The sequence below is a fragment of the Ovis aries genome, chromosome 11 (genome assembly GCF_016772045.2).
Source record: "Ovis aries strain OAR_USU_Benz2616 breed Rambouillet chromosome 11, ARS-UI_Ramb_v3.0, whole genome shotgun sequence".
NCBI lineage: Eukaryota > Metazoa > Chordata > Mammalia > Artiodactyla > Bovidae > Ovis > Ovis aries.
The window spans coordinates 56,201,041-56,218,323 of record NC_056064.1 but is presented as its reverse complement, the minus strand read 5'-3'; the positions used below and the strand labels follow the sequence as shown (position 1 = coordinate 56,218,323).

Genomic DNA, 17,283 nt, shown 5'->3' with positions numbered 1-17,283 from the left:
GCTTTTATATCACCCTCCCTGACCTTGAGGTGGTTTCTGAGGCCCCGCGGCCCCATGGAGACCCTGCAGTCCTGCTGAGGGGAGGAAGTGAAGGCCGAGCTCAGCCCCCGGGGGAGCGCAGCCCCTGAGAGACTGGGGGGGGGCAGGGGGCTTGGGGAGCCAGAGCAGAGTGGGGAGGGGGAGGATGAAGGGGGAGGATGAGGGGGAGGGGGAAAGAGAGGAAGGGGAGGAGGAGGGGGAGGAAAGTGAGGGGAGGAGGAGGGGGAGGAAGGGGAGGGGAGGGGAGGATGAAGGGGAAGAGAAAGGCCAGCCCCAGGGCCCCTCAGAGCGGTGTCCTCCCTGGGCAGAGGGGACATCAACCTGTCAAGGACCAGGACTCTCCCCAGAATCACACACACACATCCTAAGGAGTGTGTGTGCGCCCGTGCGAATGCATCAAGTCAAGTGACGGTCACGAGCCATCAAAACCCAGCTTGAGATTCATGTTGATGTTTGACAGAAAACAACAAAATTCTGTAAAGCAATTATCCTTCAATTAAAGAATAAATAAAAGAAACCCAGCTCAATTAGCTTTTAAAGACTATAAAATCCCATATGTCGGAAGCCCAGTCCCAGTCCGGGAGCGCGCTGAGCTGGTCTCAGGAAGGAGGGCCCCTCCCCTCTCCTGCACCCCTGTGGCTTCTCTGGACTTTGGTCCCCGGCCCTGCTCCCCAGTTCTTCCAGGAGTTGGGGCACAATGATCTGAACTTGGGCTCTAGCCCAGCAGCTCCCGACTGTGAACCCTAAACCCCAAGTGTGGGTCCAGGCAGGGCACTTGTGACCTGGAGAAGCAGGAACAAGAACAAGATGCTGGCCCTCCAGGTGGGGACCGCACATCAGGAGCGGTGGCCCTGAGCCGGGCAGGGCAGGGCAGGGCAGGTGCCTCCTGGGACTCTGGGGTGTTTCTTCCACAGCCGAGTTTCCTCTGGAAATGGGGTGCGGCGTTGGCAGGCTCTGCTCATCCGTCCATCTAAATGGGGGCGTCCTTGGTCAGAAGCTCAGAGGACAAGTTCGCGTAGATGGGCTCTTCCCACTGCGCCGCGGGGTCCCTCTGACGTTCCTCCAACCAGAGCACGGCACCAACCAAGCCGAGCAAGAAGGGCACCTTCAGGAACACCAGGAGCACGTAGTGGGTCCTGGGAGGGGGCGCAGAGCAGTCAGAGCCCCGGGCCCCTCCATGCCCACCCCGCCCAGAACTCGGACACGGGGCAGCCTTGCGGGGAGCAAAGCCTGTGGCCCTGCGCTCGGCAGCCCCGTCTGAAGACTCCCAGGGACCGGCTCCACGGCTCAGTCCTGAGGGCCCCGTGGAATAGCTCAGCTTTGCACTTTGCTCTGTATTGTGCCCACTTCCCTCTCCAATTTCACCTTTGCCTGAAGCGCATCTCAGTGCAGGAGATGCACCTGCCAGTCACCCCCGGCAGGCTGGCTCTGTGTTCTCACCGCTGCCGCGACTGCCAGCTCCAGGCTGCTAAACCTGTAGGTTGGTGTCTCGTCTCCCTCCGCATTCAAAAGTCATCTGTGCTGTTTTGTTGAATGGGCAGAGGACCTGCGACCTCCCCTCCAGCAGAGAAGCTAACAGAGGAGGAGTCTGAAGAGCAGACGTCTGGCCGGGGCTCGAATGGGAAGACAGAGGAGGAGGAGGGGCCTGGGCGGAGGGGCACGGTGGGTGGGCTTGGGGCCTTGGCTCTGACCGAGGTGGGCTCCAGGATAAGGTGACTGACTCCATGAGGGTTGACGGCCCCACAGGAGAGGCTGCGGGAGAAAGGACCACAGCTACTCACCTGCTGTGGGGGCGGGAGGACGCGGCTAGATGGCTGGTGGTCGTCCTGGAGACCTGGCTTCCTACTATGGTCAGAGCAGCTTCCCCTACACACAGGCAAAGTTGCCCCAGAGTCATCAGCACGGACCTGGGGTGCGTGCTCCCCTCCCCATGCCCCACCGCGCTCAGCCCTCTCGGGAGACACCCTTCCCCTGGTCCAGGGGGCTTCCTCTCTCTGGCTGCAGTCCCTCTGGTTTCTCCCCTTTCTACCAAGTCATCTGAACCACAGTACACAGTCATCTCCCGCCTCGTTTCCAGGTGTGGCCAAAAGGAATAAATCAAATACGTCAACCACAGTCTCCCGGTTCGTCCCATCCTCCACGTGTGAAACAGATGGCTAGTGGGAAGCTGCTGTGTAACCCTGGGAGCTCAGCTGGGTGCTCTGTGATGACCTAGCAGGGTGGGAAGCGGAGGTGATGGGAAGGAGGTTCAGAAAGGACGGGAAATTGCATGCATATGGTTGATTTACTTCACTGTACAGAAGAAACCAACGCAACATTGTAAAGCAAGTAACCTCCAATTAGAAATTTAAAAGAAGAAAAAGGATGTATATATTAATATATGACTAACTGAATCCCTTTGCTGTACAGTGGAAATTAACACAGCATTGTAAATCAACTATGGAGTTGGATCCCTGGGTTGGGAAGATCCCCTGGAGGAGGGCACGGCTACCCACTCCTGTATTCTTGCCTGGAGAATCCCAAGGGCAGAGTGGGCTACAGTCCATGGGGTTGCAGACTTGGGCATGACTGAACAACAAACGCTTCCACAAATCAACTGTACTTCAAAAAAAAATACATTTTTAAGATGAAAAAAAAATTACATTCTGATTAAAAAAGCATCCAAGAGAAAATGAAATAAAAGTAAGCACTGCGTTTTATTCTGGGCAGAAAGAAGAATCACACCTCGAGTGGAACTTTTTGGATGAAGGTGGTGGGAATCCCTGGTCCTTTCTGCTCAATAATGTCCAAGCAAACAGGGCTCAAGAACAGACAGTTCTGGAAACAGGGCATCTAGTTACTGGCATGGAAATGAGCGAGGGGGATTCTGGAAGGCTGGTGGATAAGAGGACCCCTTCTGGTGAAATAGTGAACAGTGACAGTCATGAAGGAGATATATATCTCATTATGAGAAACTATGGAGACGATTTATTGTGAGCAGCCTGGTCTCCAGAGAGCAGAGGCTCCAGAGCACGCTGGGTGGCCCTGGGACGCGCTGGGTCACCCCAGATGTCCCTCTGTGCCCCTCTGCGTAATAACAGGTCCCGGGTGTGATGACCAGAGGTTGGCCACTCCCTAGAGTGATGCTCTGCGACATCACTGCAGGGGCCTGGGAGAGACCTTGGGGAGGCGGTGGGCAGCCGGGCTGGGAAGTGATGCTCTGCTTTGGTCTCTTCCCCTTCCTCCCCATCCGTCTGTCCCTTGGTCTCACTCACACTCACTCTCAGACACGCCATCCTTTCTCTCCTGCCCTCAGGGAGGGGTGGGGAGGGGACTTCATTCTTCCAATCCTGAGCACCAGGGCCCCGGAGCGTAGACAAGGAGGCTCTTACTTGGAGCAACAGTCACTTTAATTTGCGTCCTCAGGTTGGCTCCAGGGTTCTCAATCCCACACCAGTAAGTGTCTGTGTCGTCCTGCCTGAGTTCCTGCATCGTCACTGTGAACGAGTGGTTTCTCTGATCGTCCGTGATGGACACGCGGGCTCCGCTCTCTTCTCGCTCTGATCCCTGGGTTTGCACGAGGATCCGGCATGAGGCCCACTGTGCTCCCCGGCACCACCACTTCTTGTGGGTCTCCCATCCAGAGTCGTAGTGACACTGCACGCTCACCGACTCCGACTCCCGGCCGCAAACGGACACTGGGCCTCGGAGGGACAAACAACCTGGAAAACAGAACCCAGAATCCAGCTCCTGCCAGAGCTGGGCCAGACTGATGTCCGAGCTTGCACCCGGGTGCCCGGCCCTCCCAGAACCCCCCAGCTGATGCCTCAAGTCCACCTTCTTCTCCTCACCAGCTGCCTCGGTCTCTTTGGTCCCCGTGTCCCTGCACCCGCTCACCGCATTTGCTTTTCTGGCACTTTCTTCCCATGTACTCTCAACACTGTTCTCAACCAGCTTCTCCTCTTCTCCAACCACCCAGTCCCCAAGGCCTCTAAGGGTTCTTTTCCCTCCCTTCCTCTTTAAATCTTGGTGTCAACAGGGGTGCTGTGTTGGTAAATACCTAACAACCCGTCCTCAGGGGTAAAAATAAATCTCCGGTTTGGAGTGCTTTCCAGTTTCCAGAGTGTAAATATTCCCATGGCTGACGTCAGGCTATCCACGTGACGTCACTGGGCACCGAGGTGGGAAGAGGCGTCCCCAGTCTGAGCCAGCTCTCCTGAGGAGGAGCCAGGGTCCCCCCTCCAGCCTTTATCTTGTCTCACTGTATTATGCCCCCAGAGAGTGACTCTCCATTCTTTTGGTTTCAGTTCTTGCTTATGCTGATGATTCCCAAACCCATGTTTGTAGCCCCAACTCTCCCCTTGGCCCCAGCCTGCCTGTGTGCATGCTAAGTCACTTCGGTCCTGTCCAACTCTTTGTGACCCCATGGACTGTAGCCTGCCAAGCTCCTCTGTCCGTAGGATTCTCCAGACAAGAATACTGGAGTGGGTTGCCATGCCCTCCTCCAGGGGGTCATCCCGACCCAGGGATGGAAGCTACATCTCTTACGTCTCCTGCATTGCAGGCAGATTCTTTACCACTAGTGCCACCTGGGAAGCCCTAGCCCCAGCCTACTGCTTACCGGATGTCTCTTTCCCAGAGTCAATAGTTACAGAGCTATGATGCTTTTGAGGGGAGCTGCGGCGCACAGCTTTGGGGATCTCAGTTCCCCAACCAGGGACTGAACCGGGGCCACAGTAGTGAAAGCACAGAGTCCCAACACCTGGACCACAAGGGACGTCCCGACAGTCATAGAACTGAATGCGTCGCTTCTTCCATCCGGACTCATTCTCCTTCAGCACTTCCTGTCTCTCGTGCAGGGTTGGCGTGGAGGAACCAGCAAGGGTCTGCCGGGAGTGGAACTAGGTATTCTGTTTTCTGTGAACTGAACGTTTAAACTCACTGTGTTCAGATACACACACACTCTGTGCCAGGACCATCTGTGCACTGACCACCAGGCGATACGCCAAGAGAAGCTCACAGGAAGCCCCTCTTGCCCATCCCATGGCCCCAGAGCCCCAGGGCCAGGGCGAGGGCTGGGGTCTGTGCAGGAAGGAAGCAGTCAGGTGCGTTGTACCAGGTGTCACCTCTCACACCTCAGACCTTCGCCCTGAAACTATGTTAGTTACTTGGGGTTTGCACTTTTGGAAGCAGAATAACTCCCTCCCAAGACGCTCACGTCCTGGGCTTCGCCTATGGTTCTGCGGCAAAGAATCCGCCTGCAATGCAGGCGATATCAGAGACGTGAGTTTGATTCCTGGACCAGGAAGATCCCTGGAGTAGGAAATGGCAACCTACTTCAATAATCTCGCCTAGAAAATCCCATGGACAGAGGAACCCGTTGGGCTACAGTCCATGGGGTCACAAAGAGTCAGATTCATCTGAGCGACTAAGCACGCATCCGAATTGCCAGGAATTCACAAATGTGACTGAAACAAGGCTCTCAAGAGGGCAAGCTTATCCTGGGTTATCCAGCTGGGTCCGTTGTAATCACAAGGGTCCTTAAAAGTGAAAGCAGAAGGGACTTCCTGGGCGCTCAGTGGTCAGGACTCCACGCTTTCACTGCACCCCGGGTTCAATCCCTGGTCAGGGAACACAGATTCCTACCAGCCATGTGATCAAAAAAGGAAAAAAAAAATGAAAGAGCTGAAAGAGAGTTTGTATCAGCATCAGAGATTTGAAGACAGAGAAGGGGCTCTCGAGCCAAGGAATGTGGGCGGCTTCTAGAAACTGGGAAAGGTGAGCAGACAGGTTCTTCTGTAGGGCATCTAGAAGAAATGAAACCTTGCTGACCTCCTGAGTGTAAGCCAGTAAGACCATTTTGGACTTCTGACCTTCAGAGCTGTAAGAAAATAAATTTGTGTCATTGCAAGCCCCGAGGCTTGTGGTAATTCGTTACAGCAGCCACAGTGAAGTGGAGCGGAACCCTGTGGCGCCTGCCCCTCATGTCCTCTGCCTGCCTTTCATCTGTGGAAAAACTTTAGGCCGTGAATAAGTTTCATTAGAGAAGTGAGAATACACAGAAGCCAAGAGAAACCGTCAGGAGAGACCAGATGATAGCGATGCCGTCCTTAAGCACAGAGACCTTTAGTTCCTTCCCCAGGGCTATAGATGCCATTCTGAGCTGTGCTCTGTGAGCTGTCTTATGATGAGCCCCTCGCCAGGTGGAAAAGTTAAGTACAGATGACCAGATTATAGCCATGATGTACGTCAAGGCTGTATATTGTCACCCTGCTTATTTAACTTATATGCAGAGTACATCATGAGAAACGCTGGGCTGGAAGAAGCACAAGCTGGAATCAAGATTGCCGGGAGAAATATCAATAACCTCAGATATGCAGATGACAACACCCTTATGGCAGAAAGTAAAGAAGAACTAAAAAGCTTCTTGATGAAAGTGAAAGAGGAGAGTGAAAAAGTTGGCTTAAAGCTCAACATTCAGAAAACGAAGATCATGGCATGTGGTCCCATCACTTCATGGGAAACAGATGGGGAAACAGTGGAAACAGTGTCAGTCTTTATTTTTTTGGGCTCCAAAATCACTGCAGATGGTGATTGCAGCCATGAAATTAAAAGACGCTTACTCCTTGGAAGGAAAGTTATGACCAACCTAGATAGTATATTCAAAAGCAGAGACATTACCTTGCAAACAAAGGTCTGTCTAGTCAAGGCTATGGTTTTTCCAGTGGTCATGTATGGATGTGAGAGTTGGACTGTGAAGAAAGCTGAGCACCGAAGAATTGATGCTTTTGAACTGTGGTGTTGGAGAAGACTCTTGAGAGTCCCTTGGACTGCAAGGAGATCCAACCAGTCCATCCTAAAGGAGATCAGTCCTGGGATTTCTTTGGAAGGACTGATGCTGAAGCTGAAACTCCAGTACTTTGGCCACATCATGCGAAGAGTTGACTCATTGGAAAAGACTCTGATGCTGGGAGAGATTGGGGGCAGGAGGAGAAGGGGATGACAGAGGATGAGATGGCTGGATGGCATCACGGACTTGATGGACATGAACTCCGGGAGTTGGTGATGGACAGGGAAGCCTGGCATGCTGCAGTCCATGGGGTTGCAAAGAGTCGGGCATGACTGAGCGACTGAACTGAACTGAATTGAAGCTACTACAGTTCCAAGAACTGGCCTCAGGGAAATGGGAACAAACCGACCCTGGAACTGAAGACTAACTGTACTTAAAATAATACAATGATGCTTAAAATAATACAATAATACAATAATACAATACCACTGATGACCAACTTTAAGTTGACTGTCAGAGCCAACTGTGCTGTTTCTGCATGGGCCCCCCTCCCGCAGTTTATAAAAGCTCTGGCCTCTTGACTGTCAGTGGGAGGGGGGTCAGCCTTTTGACAGGAAACCATGCCCAGCACCCACCCTGCCCCGTTGCTGGCATCCAAACTAAAGCAAACTTTCCACCAGCCTGGTGTCTTTAATGGCTTTTGAGCAGCGAGCAGCCTGACCCTGCTTTCGGTTATGATAAGAAAGTAGTGTAGATTTCAATCAGCAGAACTAATGCTACTCTCTCCTCAAACCAGCACCACCATGAGCACCTCTAACTGGAGACGCTGGCACCTTCATTGCCCTGTCCCCTCTCTCCCCCTCCACAACTAATGGGTAACCAATTAGTCAGCTACCCCTCAAAAAGGGGGGCTTCCCTGGTGGCTCAGTGGGAAAGAATCCACCTGTCAATGCAGGAGACTCGGGTTTGATCCCTGGGCCAGGAAGAGCTCTGGAGAAGAAATTGGCAACCCACTCCAGTACTCTTACCTGGGAAATCCCATGGACAGAGGAGCCTGGCGGGCTACAATCCACAGGGTTGCAAAGAGTCAGACAGGATTGAGCGACTTAGCACAGGACACCTCAAAAATGCTTATCCAAATGATTGTCTTGTTTCCTCTGCCGTCAAGGTCCATGGGGACAGCCTGACATGCTAGACAGAGACTGAGCTTTGGACCCCGAAAGACCTGTTGGCCACAGACTAGTTGGGAAACTTTAGGTTGCTTCATCTCTGAGCCTTGCTTCTGTGTTTGTAAACTGGCTAGCTGCTTTCCACCTTGCAGATTCTTCTTGGGGATGTGTGCAACCCTCGACACTCAGGAGTTGCCCCATCAGCGGTAGCCTGGCCGCAGCCCTGCTCTGCCGCCTGGGTCACACCAGCAGCACCCCAAGGGGTTCCCCCAGCCCCCACCACACCCCTCCTCCTGTCTCCTCTGCACATCGCCACTGGAGTATTGTGCCAAAATGGTCCCCAGATCCTCCTCAATGACACTTGCCATGAGCACTTAAAGTCTTTCAGGACCTCTCCTGCAGCCACTTCCCACTGCCTTGGAATTTTAAACGCCTGAGCTCGCTATACTTAGAATGGATAAGCAAAGACCTACCGTCCAGCACAAGGAACTCTGTTTCATGTTACCGGGCAGCCTGGATGGGAGGAGAGCATGGGAGAGAAGGGATACATTGTGTGTATGGAGGCTGAGTCCCTTCTCTGCTCACCTGAAACTGTCACAACACTGATAATCTGCCCTGATCCAAAACAAGAAAAAGGTTGTTTGTTTTTTTTTAATGGCTCAGTGTGGTCGTTAGGTCTTTTACAGTCTTGACCCCCGTTCTCTGTCCAGGGCCACTTCCTGTGGCTCCCTGCCTCCCACTCTGCCCACCCCCACTTTCCTCTTTCCCTGGCTCTGACGCTGCCTCCTAAGAGGCTGTGTCTCTGCCCTTCTCCTTCCTTCCAGCTAGAAACCCCCGCTCCCAGCCCTGCCTGTCTCCTGGTCATTCTCCAGGTCTCCTTCAAGGTTCAGCCTCCTCTGCAGCCTTCCTCCTCTTCCCCTCACTGCTCCACAGCCCTTTACAGGAAGCTGAATGCTGCACTGGGGTTTTAAATCCTTAGCAGTCTCTCTCTCTGCCTCCCTTGCTAGGACACTCTGTTCCAAGGAGCACAGAACTTGTGTTTTTTTTCTCTCTTCCCAGCCCCAGCCCCTGTGACTCACACAGTGTCTGGATCCTGGTTGGTACTGTTGAAGTTTATGATTAATTTTGAAAAGAAGCTGGTCATTATGATCTCAGACAGACTCATCCAAGTCTAGGATCAACTATAGTTTCCACTCCAATGAGAAATGAAGTGTAAGCGTGCTAGCTGCATTGCTAACCGAACAGTGGACACTGGAAACAAATCCAAACGCCACCAGTGGGAGGCTGGGCTAATAGACTGTGATCTATCCGACACACGGTTACAAGAAAGAGACGGGGACTTCGCTGGTGGTCCAGTGGCTGATTCCCCACTCCCAAAGCAGGTGGCCCAGGTTCAATCCCCAGTCAGGGAACTAGATCCCACACGCTGCAGCTAATACCCAGTGCGACCAAATAACTACATACACGTTAAAAGAAAAGACAGATTATAATGATGGGAAAGACGTCCCAGATATATTGCTATTAGGTTAAAACAAGTTGCCGGACGGAGAGTGTGTGATTCCACTTCCTTAATATTTTGATAGCCCATGCGTAGGGGGAAAAATCCATCTTTAATAAGTGATTAGTGTTGAGTTTGAGGTTTTTGAGTGGGAATTTCACTTTCTAAGTCACACATTTCTATTTTGTCAAAATCTTCAAAAACATAATTAACTGATAATAATAATGAACATAATTAACAGCTTTTTTTCATTAAAAAGGAGTCAATTAAGAGAACTGCTAAAAAAGACAGGAATTGATGTTAATTAAAATCTAATGTAAGAGTCAGCAGAAAGGGTCATTTTTTCCCCCTTAAAAATAAATAACACAGCTACAGTAGGAAGCGGAGAAGGCAATGGCAGCCCACTCCAGTACTCTTGCCTGGAAAATTCCATGGAGGGAGGACCCTGGTAGACTGCAGTCCATGGGGTCGCTAAGAGTTGGGCACGACTGAGTGACTTCACTTTCTATTTTCGCTTTCATGCATTGGAGAAGGAAATGGCAGCCCACTCCAATGTTCTTGCCTGGAGAATCCCAGGGACAGGGGAGCCTGGTGGGCTGCCGTCTATGGGGTCTCACAGAGTCGGACACGACTGAAGTGACTTAGCAGCAGCAGCAGCAGCATCATAGTAGGAAGCAAAAGCACAGTGAATACACATTCTATCTGCTGGTGATCATAAACAACAGAAAACAGGTGTGGATACTTGGAAACAGAAACGCTACCCACCCCAGGGTAGGGAATTTAACAGAATGGTCAAGCACTCATAATGTGATGGGGCTTGTTTTTTAAAAATACATGGGGGGTATAAACAGAGATTATGATGGATAATAAACTGTTCGTTAGACCTATGTGTATTTTCAAGAGCTTTTTGTCGTTGTTGATTTTTGGCCGATCCACTGCAGCTTGCGGGATCTTAGTTCCTGACCAGGGATTGAACCTCCGGGCCCAGCAGTGAAAGCGAGAAGTCCTAACTACCGAACCTCCAGGGAACTCCCCCAAGAATTGTTCTGAAGGAAGAGAGAAAAATGATATGACAGTGCTGCTGACCTGGGAGCAGAACTCTGAGAAATGTAGCTGATGGGTTTTTAAAGCCTAAGCCTGTTTGGGGCTTCCCTGGTGGTTCAGACAGTAAATAATCTGCCTGCAATGCGGGAGACCCAGGTTTGATCCATGCGTCCATCGAGAAGATCCCCAGGAGAAGGGAATGGCTACCCAATCCGGTATTCTTGCCTGGAGAACTTCATGGACAGAGGAGCCTGGCTGTTTGAATTTCAGTTTGTTTGTTTGTTTGTTTGTTTTGCTTTTATGAATTTGAAATATAAACTTTCTTTTCCATGTCAATCTTTCAGGAAAGTTTGCCCCCTTGGCAAAATTCTTGGGTGAACAGTCTTGTCTCAAAATCGAGATTGTGGTTAATCTCCACATCTAGGCTGATGGCGAGTGACAAATGACGCACAAAAACGAGTCAAATTCACCCCAGGGGGGCTCAGAGCAGAGGTGCCGGGGAACATGTGTTGTGCAGTGAGGTTTGATCCTGTCTTAGTTTGCCCTTATAGGTCTGAGGGTCTGGGCTGGTGTTCCCCAGACATCATGCCAGCCCAAGCTAAGAGAAATAGTTTCTGGGGTGCAGATCTGGGCCCCTGGCTATTCTTGCAACACTTTGCTCTTTGGAGAACAGAAATCTCTTCTTCCATTCTTGGGGTTGTTGGGGGTCAGGATACCAAGCAGATGAATGTCCAACCGGAAGCTGGGTCATTGTGACTTCACCATGTCCACTTTCTCTCCTGCCTTTCACAGAGGAAACCCAGGGTGGCTGATGGTGTCTAGAGGTGAAAACTTGACTGGCTTGCTTTTTTTTCATCCTTGACTAACTTCATGCCCAAGTTCATTCAGAAGTGGAAGAGGAGGGACCCATCCCCTCTCTCAAGGCAAACCTTCCCCCCAACCCACCAATCAGCCTGTGTGTGTGTGTGTAGCTGTGCAAGTGTGTGTATTATTCTGTGTCCCTGTGAGTGAATATACATGTGTGTCTGTACGAGTGTGTGTGTGTGTATTATGAGCGTGTGAGAATATAGACGTGAACTGGCATGTGATTCCATAGGTATGTATGTATGGATGGATGAGTGTCTTGTGTACATGCCTGTAAGAGCATGTGATCCCAACACAGTCCACCCACACCCTTCTCCTTGGCCTCCCGGTGAGGTGGACATTGAGGTTAAGAGAGAGAGGAGATGGAGGGCTGGGCTTGGGACTCAGATGGAAAGCTGGAGCCTGGTAGGGGTTGGGGGTATGCAGACATTCGGAGTAGCCATCCTTTGGGAGTCTGGGCCATCTGGGGTTACTGTTAGTGAACGTGGCCATCACAGACAAGCCAGTCCACAAGTCGTCCACAGGTATCGTCAGAAGGCTTCTTCAGCATCAGTACCATCAACAATAGCAGTGAGAATTCGGGGATGCCCACAGCCCTACCATCTGAATGGCAGAGTCCTACATCATTAGAGCTAGAAAAGGCTCAAGGACTCCCATCCCACCGGAAATCCAACAAGGGACCGGAACTCGGCTCTCCGGACTCCTTGGCCGTGCTCTTTCCTGTGGCCCCTCTACAGAGTGGTCTGTGAGCGTCACATGGTCAGTCCCCAGGCCTGGAGAGAGAGGACTTGTGAGCCACACCTACTGCCTACATTGTGCAAGCTTCCTCAGTGATTCCTGGATGCTAGGGCAGTGGTTTTCCATAGAAGAGAAGCCCCTCCAGTCACCCAGCAGCTTCCTCTTTGAAAGCCTCCATTCCTGGGCAGGGTATCCCGGGCCCTTCAGAGTCCTGTCTGTGGCACTTCCAGCCTCAGTTCCAACCAGTCACCCCAAGGCTCTCTGAGAATTCAGAGCTCCCTCTGCACAAACCCAGCATCCTTTCTCAAACCTCCAACCCTTGGCATGCAGTTCCCTCTCTGAGGAACACTGGTCCCTCTTCTCCATGTGAAGAGCCGATCCTCACATTCTCCCAGGCTCATCAGATGGATGGTTGCCACGAGACTGTTCTGCTCAGCTCGAGGGAACTTAGTTCCCTGACCAGGGATTGAACTCGGGCCCTCAGCAGTGAAAGTGCAGGGTCATAACCGCTGGACCGCCAGCGGCTCCTCTTTTTAATGGTCAGTCCTATTTCTCTTTTCCCTTCCTCAGGGCCAGGCCTGCCTGGTACAAAGAGGAACCTAGTGAGCTTTTGCTGGATGAATTAACAAAGTCACCTCTCATTTCCCCCAAGATATTCTTCCTTGTACCTGGGACAAGGGCATCTCAGGTGGCACAGCGTTAAAGAACCCACCTGCCAAGGCAGGAGATGCAAGAGATGTGGATTCGAATCCTGGGTCAGGAAGACCCTCTGGAGGAGGGCATGGCAACCTACCCCAGTATTCTTGCCTGGAGAACCCCATGGACAGAGGAGCCTGGTGGGATAGTCCATGGGGTAGCAAAGAGTTGGTCACGACTTAGCGACGTAGCATGCACACATATCTGGGACAGACCCTCCACCCCGTCACCCCCTGCAGGGCCCCAGCCCGCTCACCTGGGAGAATGAGAAGAAGCAGAGCTGAGGGCAGCCACATGGTCCCACCTCCGGGTTCTTCTCCCTGCTGACTCACAAACTGGGAAGCACACCCAGGTGCCAGCTGACTCTCAAAGCTCTGGGCCCAGGCAGGCTGGTGCCCTCTGCCCGTCCAGACAAGCTTTGAGTTTCTTACTCATTCGCTTCCTTTTATAGAGTGAGTGTTTCCTGCTTTTAATTATTCAGCGTAAGCAGTGTTCTCTCTTGGCGGGGCTGGGTCACAGGGCATGAGAGTCTGCACTAGGTAAGAAAGAGGAAGCCAGGGAGCTGTGCAAGGGAGAAAGGGGGCCTGTGTCTGCAGAAGGGTCAGAGGAGCGGGTATCTGACCTACCAGGCCTTGGGTTTGATATCAACTCCAGAAATGATTCTCCATGACAGCAATGGGTCCCAGCAGCAGGAAACTCTCCAACGCGCATGTCAGGTGTCCGTGCTGGCACATCTGTTGGTGCCTCTGTCCAGGTGTTACAGCCAAGCGCATAAATGTGCCGGCTACGAAATGAGACAAACCTGGGCTTTAACCCCATGAGCACCACATATAAGCCATATAACTATGGACAACTTACTTACTCTTTCTGAGCCTCTGTGTTTATATCTGTAAAATGGACTAGTAAGAGTTGTTATGAGAATTTAAAGAGGAAATGTATGAGAGGTTCCAAAAACAGAGTTCTGGGATATGGTTAGCACAGTGTGCTTATTCGTACCCTGGGCAAGACTTCAGACACTAGGTGAAGAGTGCGATTAAAATAAGCGCAGGATAGGGGCTTCCCTGGTGGTCCGGGGGTTAAGACTGTGCTCCCACTGCAGGGGGCTTGGGTTCCATCCCTGGTCCAGGAACTAAGATCCTGCATGCCACAGGGTGTAGCCAAAAAAGAAAAAAGCCCAGGACAAGAGGCTGAGAAGAAGCCAATAGACTGGGTTTCCTCACTAATAATAGGACAAATTCTAATCTTAACCAGATATCTTTTAATTCAGATCACAGTATATATAACCCAGGTGTAAAACTCTTCAAGAGCAGTTCTGAGAGGCAGGTGAGGGTATTTCTTCCCAGGTGTCCAGACCCAAACTGGACGGGGAGCTGTCCCTGGAAGGCCTGTGCTTTGGTGGCTCAGCACACGTTCAGAAGGGCTGGGAGGAGTAAGAAGACCTTAGTCACGTACCAGGGCGCAATGGGCACCAAGAAAGTGATGGGACGTAGGAAAGGGTTTGGGATATGAGTCTCCCCATTTTCTCACAATCAGTCAGTTCACTGCCCCAGCGTCTTCACTTCTCTGGGAAGGAGGAGCAAGTCTGTTGCTGCTATAAAAAATTTAGGGAGTTCCCTTGGATACGCAGATGACACCACTCTTATGGAAGAAAGCGAGGAAGAACTAAAGAGCCTCTTGATGAAAGTGAAAAAGCAGAGTGAAAAAGTTGGCTTCAAACTCAACATTCAGAAAACTAAGATCATGGCATGTAGTCCCATCACTTCATGGCAAATAGATGGGGAAACAATGGAAACAGTGAGAGACTTTATTTTGGTGGGGGTGGGGCTCCAAAATCACTGCAGATGGTGATTGCAGCCATGAAATTAAAAGACACTTGCTACTTGGAAGAAAAGTTATGACCAACCTAGACAGCATATTAAAAAGCAGAGACATTACTTTGCCAGCAAAGGTCCGTCTAGTCAAATCTTTGGTTTTTCCAGTGGTCATGTATGGATGTGAGAGTTGGACTGTGAAGAAAGCTGAGCCCTGAAGAATTGATGCTTTTGAACTGTGGTGTTGGAGAAGACTCTTCAGAGGCCCTTGGACTGCAAGGAGATCTAACCAGTCCATTCTGAAGGAGATCAGCCCTGGGTGTTCGTTGGTAGGACTGATATTGAAGCTGAAAGTCCAGTACTTTGGGCATCTGATACAAAAAGCTGACTCATTTGAAAAGACCCTGATGCTGGGAAAGATTGAGGGCAAGAGGAGAAGGGGACGACAGAGGACGAGATGGTTGGATGGCATCACTGACTCAGTAGACATGGGTTTGGGTGGATTCCGGGAGTTGGTGATGGACAGGGAGGCCTGGTGTACTGCGGTTCATGGGGTCGCAAAGAAGTCGGACACGACTAAGGGACTGAGCTGAACTGAACTGAATGTAATAAAGGAGAGAAACCACATTACCCTGACTACCCATTGGAAGGACTGATGCTGAAGCTGAAGCTCCAATACTCTGGCCACATGATGCAAAGAGCCGACTCACTGGAAAAGACCATGATGCTGGGAAAGGTTGAGGGCAGGAGAAGGGGGTGACAGAGGATGAGATGGTTGGATGGCACACCAATTCAATGGACATGAACTTGGGTGAACTCTGGGAGGTGGTGAGGGACAAGGCAGCCTGGTGTGCTGCAGTCCATGGAGTCGTAAAGAGTTGGACACGACTGGATGACTGAACGACAACATGCAAAGCATTATATAAAAATCCAGTATTTTCATGAGAAGCTAGGAATGGAAAGATATCTATAAGGAAACATTCTGCAAACATTAAAACCAGTGGTAGGGATGTCCCTGGGGATCGAGTAGGTAGGACTCCACACTTTCAATGCCAAAAGTGAAAGTCGCTCAGTCACGTCCAACTCTTTGCAACCCTGTGGACTATACAGTCTGTGGAATTCTCCAGGCCAGAATACTAGAGTGGGTAGCCGTTTCCTCCTCCAGGGGATCTTCCCAACCCAGGGATCAAACCCAGGCCTCCCACATTGCAGGCAGATTCTTTACCAGCTGAGCCATGAGGGAAGTCTCACAAGCCTCAGGGCACAGCCAAAGGAAAAAAAGGCAAATCGTGAAAAGGCTTCCCTTTAAAAGCAGGAGGAAGACCAGGGGGTTCATAAGGATGACTTCGACGCAAGGCTTTGATTGGCTCATGGAATAAACAGAACAAGAAACAAAATGAGAACAGGAAACGAAGAAACCAAATTCCAAATTACTATAGGTGATTTGATTGTCTACGCATAAAGCTAGAAAGAGGGAGTCAGGTTTTAGCAGGGTTGCTATATACTGTAGTTTCTCTTTTTATTACTAGTTTCTTGAGTGTTTTTCATAATGAAAAGGTGTTAAATTTTATCAAATATTTTTTCTGCTTCAATTGAAATGATCTTGTGGGTTTTTTTTTTCCCTCAACATAGTTTATTCTTCCTTTTAAATTTGATTAACTGTAAAATTTATATGGAAGAGAGAATGGCCAATATTTGCAAAGACTCCTAATGTCAGACAATAATGTGCAGTAATGTCCTATCAGATAACAAGACTTTTAATAAAGCTGTAACAATGCTGTACCAGTTTTCAGAGTCACTTAGACAAATAAAACAGGATAAAGAGTCTAGGGAAAAAGTCCAAGAATACACAGAACTCAAACGTAGGGAAAAAGCTCTGTGACATTTGTCTTGGCAATGATTTTTTTAATATAACACCCAAAGCATAATCAATAAAAGCAAAAATTATTAAGTGGGACTGCATCAAATTTTAAAGCTTATGCACAGTAAAAGAAGCAATCAACAAAAATGAAAAGAAAACTTACAGAATGGGAGAAAAAATTTGCAAGCCATACTTCGGGATAAGGAGTTAATATCTCAAATACATAAAGAAATCATACAACTCAACACGAAAAAAAAATCCAATTTAAAAATTGCAGTGAGGAATTCCGTCTCTGCAGCCCAGTGATGAGCATGCCACATTTTCACTGCCTAGGGCATGGGTTCAATTCCTGCTTGGGGGAACTAAGATCCCACAAGCCAAGAGGTGTGGCCAAAAAGAAAAACGGCAGAGAAATTGGGTAGACAGTTTTCCAAAGTGTCTATTCCATGGCCAACAGGTCCATGAGAAGATAGTCAGCGTCACTAACCACCAGGGGAATGCAAATCGCTTCACGCCTGTAGAACGGCAATCACCAAGAAGACGACAGTTAACAAGTGCTGGCAAGTGCGGAGAAAAGGGAATCGCTGTGCACCCTCAGCACTATGGAAAATAGTGTGCAGGCTCCTCAAAACCTGAAGAGAAGAACTACCGTATCACCTGGTCATCCCACTTCTCGGTGTGTATCAGAAGGAAGTGAAAACAGGATCGCGAAGAATATCCGCACACCCGTGTTCACTGCGATAACAGCAGATGAAGAGATGAGAAGGCATGGTGTGCACACACGAGGAAATTGA

The 17,283-nt window shown here is 50.3% G+C and overlaps 1 protein-coding gene across 2 annotated transcripts; it reads right to left on the bottom strand.

Annotated features, from left to right (window-relative positions):
- Positions 1 to 461: 461 nt before the first annotated feature.
- Positions 462 to 13,237, bottom strand: LOC101105174 (CMRF35-like molecule 7). Of its 2 annotated transcripts, none has more exons than XM_015098970.3 (4): positions 13,074 to 13,237; positions 3,411 to 3,740; positions 1,821 to 1,905; positions 462 to 1,175 (listed from the first exon to the last, which is right to left on the bottom strand). In XM_015098970.3, exons 1-4 carry the CDS (start codon positions 13,111 to 13,113, stop codon positions 1,010 to 1,012), a joined length of 621 nt encoding a protein of 206 aa, XP_014954456.2. In that variant the 5' UTR covers positions 13,114 to 13,237; the 3' UTR covers positions 462 to 1,009. The 2 variants fall into 2 exon arrangements, with proteins under 2 accessions (XP_014954456.2, XP_042112360.1); XM_042256426.1 differs by having other exon boundaries at positions 462 to 1,144.
- Positions 13,238 to 17,283: the final 4,046 nt, after the last annotated feature.

Excerpts from the sequence above, each read along its gene's own strand:
- LOC101105174 (XM_015098970.3), bottom strand. The coding sequence starts at position 13,113 with ATGTGGCTGCCCTCAGCTCTGCTTCTTCTCATTCTCCCAG. Across the intron at positions 3,741-13,073 it reads GCTTCTTCTCATTCTCCCAG|GTTGTTTGTCCCTCCGAGGC; the intron begins GTGAGCGGGCTG and ends TCTGTTTTCCAG. Across the intron at positions 1,176-1,820 it reads TCCTCCCGCCCCCACAGCAG|GACCCACTACGTGCTCCTGG; the intron begins GTGAGTAGCTGT and ends GCCCCCTCCCAG.